Raw genomic sequence first — 8615 nt, forward strand, 5'->3', positions numbered from 1 at the left:
GACCACTTTATGTTAAAGTTTTTTGTCAAGGTAGTTTTTGATGAAGTCCACTTGAATGATCTTTCTAATTTTAATGCCAAATTAGAGTTTTGACACCAATTACACAGTCCACTGAACATAGAAAATTATAGTGCAAGTGGGCCATCCATGTACTATAAACATATTCTTGTTGACTATATAATAATGTTGAAAGACATGCATAAAGTCAAACAAATTGTTTAGTCTTTAAGAAAACTTGTAAGATTTCTGCAGCTACTTTTGCTAAATAGGTGCAAATTTGGTGCCGTGATGTTTATTTTATAATTAAAATTATTTTTCAGAAATTCAAAAGTTGGCTACATTGATGCAAGGGATGATGTGCAGATGTGAGATAGAAGATCCTGATCCAGGATTCAGACCCCAGGTTGGGGATCTTGTCTGTGCCTTTTACCCTTGTAAGTTTAATTGATATGAAATTGACCATTCTGATACAGGATTCACATTCCTTGTTACAGATCTATGCCTTTTATCCTTGCAATTACTATTTGGTGTCAGAACGTGGATCCATGCATGAAGTGTGACACCCTCTAACATACACACACATATGCACCATAGCCACCACTTAATTCCAGGAAAACTGAAGATGAAAATTTGCAACAGCATAGTGTATTGCACAAAAGCAAAAACTTGAATATAAATTCAAATCATATAACCAATTCTAATTTCTTTGACTACAGTTATTCTGTGTCAGAAACCTATTATGTGTCAAATATTTAATTACAATCCAAAATCAGACCTGTATCAAGTGCTAATATTGTGACCATATTTGCCTTATCTGTTCAGGGTTGGACATCTGAGTTCGTATCCAGCTGCGCTCAGCAAAACTCTTTTTATAATTTATAGCTGAAATAACGTTAAAACAATTTTCAACTAAAAATGAATGTTACTTTTTTCTGGGAACAGTATATCTAACTGGAAATAAATCTGATAGGCTTTTCAGTATAAAATTGATAAAATCTCTGACTGCACAAGACTTTGCGTGATATATGGATTTTGGTTGCATCTGACTAAAAAACTATCTGAACTGCTCAATATATTAACCACATATTTTCTTATCGTAAATAGATACAAGTTTTATCATAAAGTAGAGATATTTAGTCATATAAAATGACCAAAATAAGTGTGATTTATTTTACGTGAAGGGTTTTGAAATGTTTTTGAATTGGGAATGCATACAGGGCCATTTTTTTATTTCCCTGTTTGCATCAGAAAAAATTAGGAGTATAGCGTGAACATTTTTAACACCTGTCCTTTTTCGGTATCGCATCTTTAATATCTATATCCCTATGATAAAATTGACTATATTTAGGGAGAGTCAAGTACGGTCAATATATATGCTCCTGCTCTATTTGAATATAAGGACTTTGTTAGCTAAATCAATTAATTTTATTTGAAGATATGAATTTTTATGACAAAAGATAAAGATTCTTCTTTATGGAATTCTAGTCAAAACAATTAATTCTTTGATGCATGTTTTTGGTCTAACTCTAGACAAATGCTGTCAGTACTGAGGAAGTTATGTAAAAATATGTTTTTGTTTATTATTTCAGCGGATGGTAACTGGTATCGAGGAAATGTGGTAGAAGCTTATCAGAACAATACTTATCTCATACATTACTTGGATTTTGGAAATTCTGAATTGTTAGAAGCCAAACAGATCAGGTCTATGCTTCCAGAGTATATTGAGATGCCATTATTGGCATTTAAATGCTCTTTGCCAGGTTAGCTATCTTGAAATTTATGTTCTGTAGAAATTTATTGATGATTTATATGTACAGGTTAAAACAAAGAGTCCACACCCTGAAATGGCTTGCCTGCTTTACTGACCATTGATAGTCCTAAATATAACTCAACTACAAAGATTACATAAACTGAACATGATAAAAAAAAAATGAGGTCAAGGTCATATAAACCAAACAAAACAAAAACGTGTTCATCTTACAATCATTCTATACACCAAATATAGTTGACCTATAACTTAGTATCTTTGAAATGAACTTAACCAGGAAAGTCGACTAATGAACTTAACCAGGAAAGTCGACTAATGAACCATAAGAATGAAGTAAAGGTTAAATGAACCATGGCAGACAGACATGTACACCTAACAATCAACCTATGCATCAAATATTAACACTGACCAAAGAAGTGTGAAAAGGAGGTCATGGTCAAATAAAACCTGCCAGACTGACATGAACATCATGAAATATTTTCATACTCCAAATTTTGTTCACCTATTGCAGATAGTATTAGAAAAAGTGATAGAAACCTAATTCAAATAATGAACAATGAAAATGAGGTCAAGATCAGATGACAACTGCCAGTTGGACATTACTCCCTATATTCATTCCATGCACCAAATATAGTAGACCTATTGCTTACAGTATCTGAGATATGAACTTTTCCACGAAAACATATCCTTAAAATTCAGGATGGAAATGGGAAATGTCTCTTAGACAACAACCCGACCATAGAGCAAAACACAAACGAAGGTCACAACAGGTCTTCATCACAACTAGAAAATCCTGCACTTGGAGGCAGGCTTCAGAGCTGGCCCCTAAACAAAAATGTGAACTAGTTCATTGAAAATGGACATTACACTTAACTCTTAACATAAAAATGAACTATAATAAATAAAAAAACAAAACATGCAAGACTAACAAAAGCCATGGTCTTCTGACTTGGGAAAGATTTGCGAAAGCGGTGCTAAATTATTATTTTTTTTAAATAAAATTTTTCAAAAACAAGAGCGAGATTCCCAAGAATTATTATTAAAATTGGTGTGGGGAATTACTAGTTTTGTGAATGAATTTTCTAGTGCTGTCTCATTCATTACACTATTTCTACTGTTTTACAGACCTTGTTCCTGTAGGTCCAATTTGGGATACAGCTGCAAAAGAGAAACTGAAGATTTTTCAAGCAGTATCACTAGATGCTGAAATTGTGAGAAGAGATGGAGAAACATATATAGTTAATCTAGCCCACTCTGAAGAGGAGTCAAAACAGATCATTGATGTGTCAGAACAGCTTATTAATGATGGTCATGCTAAAAAAAAATCAGGCAACAATGCAGGTAATATAAAATTGAATTATAGTTCACATAAATTTTTACAGTGAATTTACAATGAATATCTACTATACAGTCTGACAAAGACATTCTCTAATGAACCATGTATCAAATCTCTATCATCTATTTTAAAATTATGGGTCTCTACATGAAAATAGGGAATGACCAATGCAAATAACATGCAAAGCATGAAACGGTCATCTACTTTTAATTTTCAAGGCTTTCTTAAGAGATTTTAACATAATTCACGATCTTTTTGACCCAACCTTTTGCCTTTTACAGCCACACATTACCAGTCATAAAAGTAACCTGATCGTTAAGAACTATCAAAACAATCAATTAAAAAAAGCTTAAATTGTCATTGATACCTTTATCTCGCGTTTATTTCGAATATTTTCTTGAAGAAATAATGTAGAAAGAGCTACTTACACTCTTTAATGCTTGCAAACATACACAGAATATATGTATCTGTCTCTGGTCCATGTTTTACCATTGTTAAGTCATCATCCGGCGTATTAGATTTAAAAACGAAAGTAAAGTTTTTGACTACGTTATTTTGCACAAATAAAGAGTCTAAGGCAGATATAAGTATGCCGATGTTGCCAACTTCAAATGATGCACTGCCAATTTAAGTTTATGTCAGAACTTGGAATTTGATTCAAAGAAAGTTTAATATCGTTTTTTGGGATGGCCAACTCGACAACTGATAACCATAATTGTCTTTTGTTTATTTAGTCTTAAGGGATTAAAATCGGGATAATATATAAAATTAATTAGAATTAATTTTGGAAGCCCTGTTACAGACTTTTCAGCATAAATTCAATGATAAATAAGACCGGCAAGACATGTCAGCATACACACATAATAAATAAGACCGGCAAAACATGTCAGCATACACACTCTTGTTAATAAAAGGATGTTGATACTGAACAGGAAATCAATAGTTTATCGCTTTCTATGTACAAATGTGTGAACAATCATTATTTATATAAATAAATCATCCAAAAAAGACTTCCTAATATTTATTGAGAATAATTTTTGAAAGTGATAATTCTTGTTAGTTCTGAATAAAAAAAAATCAATTATGACTTCTTAAACTTTCTTTCAATAATGAATATTGACAAACGTCTTTATTTCACAGGGCATGTGATCAAAAATGTTTAGTTTTTAATTTATCTTTTCAGATGAGGCTGACTTTATCCAACAACAGATAGCAGCTTTACAAGCTCAGCTAGCTTCCATGGGAAAGAAATGAATATTATAGATTAAATCAGTTTTTAAACTTGTTTGTGAACTGGAACAAATACAGTGAAACTGAAGCATACAGCTGTGGAGATGTGGAGGAGAATAAAATTTAAATACACAAAAATGTCTTGAGAAACTGAAGCATACAGCTGTGGAGATGTGGAGGAGAATAAAATCTAAATACACAAAAATGTCTTCAAGAAAAATTATGTCTTGGATTAGAAAATAAAAATTTAAAATCACAAAGCTAGACATTTTCATGTTGCATACAAATTTCTGTAAGCCATTATATTTTGTAAATATTTTTAAGAGCATTGTTGCATCATATTTTTGTTATTGATATCTTTATGCATTTGTTATTGTAATCATCATGTACTGGCAGATAGCCATTTTGATTTTTATACGACTGCAAAAAAACAATTTGCGTCTTATAATGGTATCATGTTGTCATCTGTGTCGTCCGAAGACACATTTAGTTCCGGACAATAACTTAAGTTTTAGTGAATGGATCTCTAAATTTTTACCAGAAGGTTCAATACTATTAAAGGAAGGTTCCGATTGGTTTTGGGGGTTATGGTCTCAATAGTTTAGGAATGAGGGGCCAAAAAGGGGGCCCAAAATAAGCATTTTTGTAGTTTTCAAACAATAACTTGTGTTTAAGTGTATGATACTCTCTGAAATTTATAAGTAAAAATTGGTTATTGATATGGGGATGGCCGGCTGCCAATCAGTGTCAGCTCAATAACATGAAAACCCTTTGACAAAATTAAGTTTTGTTCATTTCCTGTGACGAAATGAAGGTTAAGTTCAATTTTCACTATTTTAGCTTTTCTAGTTATTGAGTTATCGCCCTTTTTAATATCTATAAGTGGTACATTTTTGTGATTGAGGTATTTTTTCCTTTGATCAGAAATTGTTAATTGTATACACACAGTTTGATTACATTAAGCCTTTATATATACTTTTCACCTGTTTATATATCCTTTTATCAGTTTACCAAACATATGGTTAATGTCTTATCGTGCAATTATAATTGGAGTGACAGATTTATTTCAACATTTCCTGTGTTTTAAGTGTTGATGATTGATAGCTATATAGGAGTTAATATAGTTAGATATTTACTGTTCATTATAAGACATTTTGAAGATAATTACAGATAAGTTTTATAGATTTTTAAGACATTGTATTATGATGAATAAAATTTTGAATTTTCTTCTCTTTTCTTTGGTAAAATGTTTGAAGAAATTTGTGGCAAGTTTGTTTGTTATTCTGTAAAAACAAATTTTCTAAATGCTTTATATTTTTGTCGAGCCTTCGACTTTAGTTGAAAAAGTGAGACTAAGCGATCCTACTGGGTTCTGTGGAACCCTTACAAATTTTATTTTTTTATCAGGTCAACTCCTTAAAAACTAAGCTTATATTGTCTATTAATTATTTATTTTTTATATAGATTAGTCTTGGTTTTCCCGTTTAAATGGTTTTACGCTAGTAATTTTTGGGGCCTTTTATAGCTTGATGTTCGGTGTGAACCTAGGCTCTCTGTTGGAGACTGACCTTGACCTATAATAGTTTACTTTTATTAATTGTGGATGGAGAGTTGTCTCATTGGCATACTACAATTTCCCATATCTATATATTTAGATTTCTCTTTTTGAGCCCAGTTTTCAAGTTTGTCCAAATGGGTGTCCTAAATTAAAATGTGTTTGATTTCAACATAAATTGAATACATACATAAATGCTAAATCTAAACCTGTATTAATTTTCATTATTAGTTAGATAATACCACATTGAGGTCCAATTTAGGGTCCTAAATTAAATTTTTGTTATTTAACAACAATTGAATTCTTGGGTTCTTTGATATGCTGAGTTTAACCATGTTTGAGTGTTGAATCATATGATTTTCATATCTAATTTTAGAGAACTAGTCATCACTGGTTGTTGTTATTATATTTTTGATTATTATTTTACAATTGCTTTACTGAGCACAGCTGGATACAACCATAGATGTCCAACCCTGAACAGTTTGGGCCACAATATTCACGCTTGATACAGATCTGAATTTGGATTGTAATTAAATTTTTGACACAGAATAACTGTGCTTTCTATACAAATATTCCCCCATTTTGAAAGACATCAATCTGTAATATTTCAGATTATTTAAAGAAATAAATACATTATTTTTTCGATATTCAGTTGTAGTTCTAAGAGCCAAGTTGGTATGCAAAATCTGTGACATGGCCCATTTTATTTTTCCTTGACCAAAACTATATTTAAAAAGATTTCTGTTTGCTTCATGTTCTGAAACTTGTACACAATGTTTATTACCACAAAAAACAGTTCCAAGTTTTAATTTTGCTGATGTCACTTCAACTGTTCTAGAGTTATGTCCCTTAACAAATGGAAAAATTGCTGAATTTTGGGTTTCTGTTCTTTACCTTTAGTTTGCCTCAACCAAATGTTATGAAACTTTACACAATGCTTTTTACCACAAAATACAGACCAAGTTTGAATTTTGGAGATGTTACATTTAACCAAACTTGGCCACAATCATCATTGGGGTATCTAGTCTGAGACAAATCAGGCAACTGTTGTTGGGTTGCTGCCCCTGACTTGGTAATTTTTAGAAAATTTTGCAGTTTTTGGTTAATATCTTCAATATTATCTTAGATAGAGATAAACTGTAAACAGCAATTATGTATAGCAAAGTAAGATCTACAGGTCAACTTTACCAAAAACGATCAATTGACCCCTTTAGGACTTATTGCTATTTATGATAAATTTTAAACAATTTTTGTAAACTTTTACAAAATGTTTTCCTTTGATACTTCTGAGCTAAGTTCATTATAGATAGAGAAAATTGTAAACAGCAAGAATGTTCAGTAAAGTGAGATTAACAAACACATCATCATCACCAAAACACAATTTTATCATGAATTCTATTCTGGTCTATAATTTGTGTCCTTTGTATTATTTGCTGCTTGCACATAGACCAAGGTGAATGACACAGGCTCTTTAGAGCCTCTACTTTCCAGACAATAACTTCTACTTTCCAGACAATAACTCGTGTTTTTAAAAAAAAAATGGATCTTTCTGAAGGGGTAATTGCTCCAAGGGGGGATTCAAAGAGTTTTGGGAGTTCCAATCCTTTTAGCAAAATTTTTCAAATTTCAAATTGTTTTTAATTTTCAAGAAGAATCTTTAATTGCACAATACTGTGCAATAGATTTGTAAGATCTTGACATTTATTTTGTGGCAGAAATTTACATGTATGCTATGTCAAAATTTTTATCAAGCTTGAATATTGTGTCCAAATTTGCCACAACTGTTCAGAGTTCATCCTCTGTGGTCGTATCAGGCTGCGCTCAATGAAGCATTTTATTATATATGAATTAAGAAAGTCATACTAAATCTGTAAGTAGCAGGAATGAACTTGTGTTATAAAAAACTTTTAAAAATTTATATTTTGTTTTGTTTGTCCCTTGCCCTGTTGGGTAGCCCAAATATTCCTACGCCCCTTTAGTCTGAAGCCCTAATAGTCTGACAAAGGTTAATTACTGCCATAATAGAAACTCTACTTTATAGAATCATTGCTGAAGTGGTATTTGAACTACTGTTTCTTATAGAATAAAAATAAGGAGATGATGTACCATTGGCAATGAATCAACAATCCACAAAAGCTGTAAACAAAAAAAGTTGGTGTAAGCAATTATAGGCAACCATACGACGGCCTTCAAGAATGGGAAAAAAACATACTATATACGTTGCACTTTGTAAATACAGCTGTTTCTCAAACCACACCTTTTGGGGAGATTTAGAATATTCATAGATAATTAATTTTGTTTACATATTTGTTCCCAGTTCTGATCTGTAGGTTGAATCTCATGGAGCCATAACTTGGGAAAGTTACCAGAAAATATAAATGTGAATATTGCTTATATTGAAATCTACGGTAACCCTACAGTTGAGGTTGGGATAGTAAAGAAATTTAGTGTTAATCTAAACTCTTAGAAGTTCAGGGCATATAAACATTAAAAAAATATGCTGCACAGCTTTATATTTTAGCCTTTGAAAAAAATAGTAGTGCATATGAACTTTCCATTCTAGGATATGATTTTTTTCAAAACTTCATAGTAAAAGTGGTACAGTTTCAGCCATAAAGGAAGTTCCTATGGGAAAATGCATTGTCAATATTTACAGAAATAAAACCTATAGTTGGTTATGATAAAAGGCCCCAACATTAAAAATTTGGGAAAATAAATTGAAAACT

The 8615-nt window shown here is 31.5% G+C and overlaps 1 protein-coding gene across 2 annotated transcripts in view; it reads left to right on the top strand.

Moving 5' to 3' along the window:
- The window catches only part of LOC139519925 (tudor domain-containing 6-like), a 42799-nt gene extending 34992 nt beyond the window's left edge, over positions 1–7807 (top strand). For both annotated transcript variants that reach the window (XM_071312246.1, XM_071312245.1), the window contains exons 20-23: positions 321–434; positions 1590–1760; positions 2894–3109; positions 4288–7807. In XM_071312246.1, the coding sequence (XP_071168347.1) occupies positions 321–434; positions 1590–1760; positions 2894–3109; positions 4288–4358 (572 nt within the window). In that variant the 3' untranslated portion in view covers positions 4359–7807. The remainder of the gene's footprint in view (positions 1–320; positions 435–1589; positions 1761–2893; positions 3110–4287) is intronic.
- The last annotated feature ends 808 nt before the right edge of the window (positions 7808–8615 follow it).

This window comes from Mytilus edulis, chromosome 4, assembly GCF_963676685.1.
Source record: "Mytilus edulis chromosome 4, xbMytEdul2.2, whole genome shotgun sequence".
NCBI lineage: Eukaryota > Metazoa > Mollusca > Bivalvia > Mytilida > Mytilidae > Mytilus > Mytilus edulis.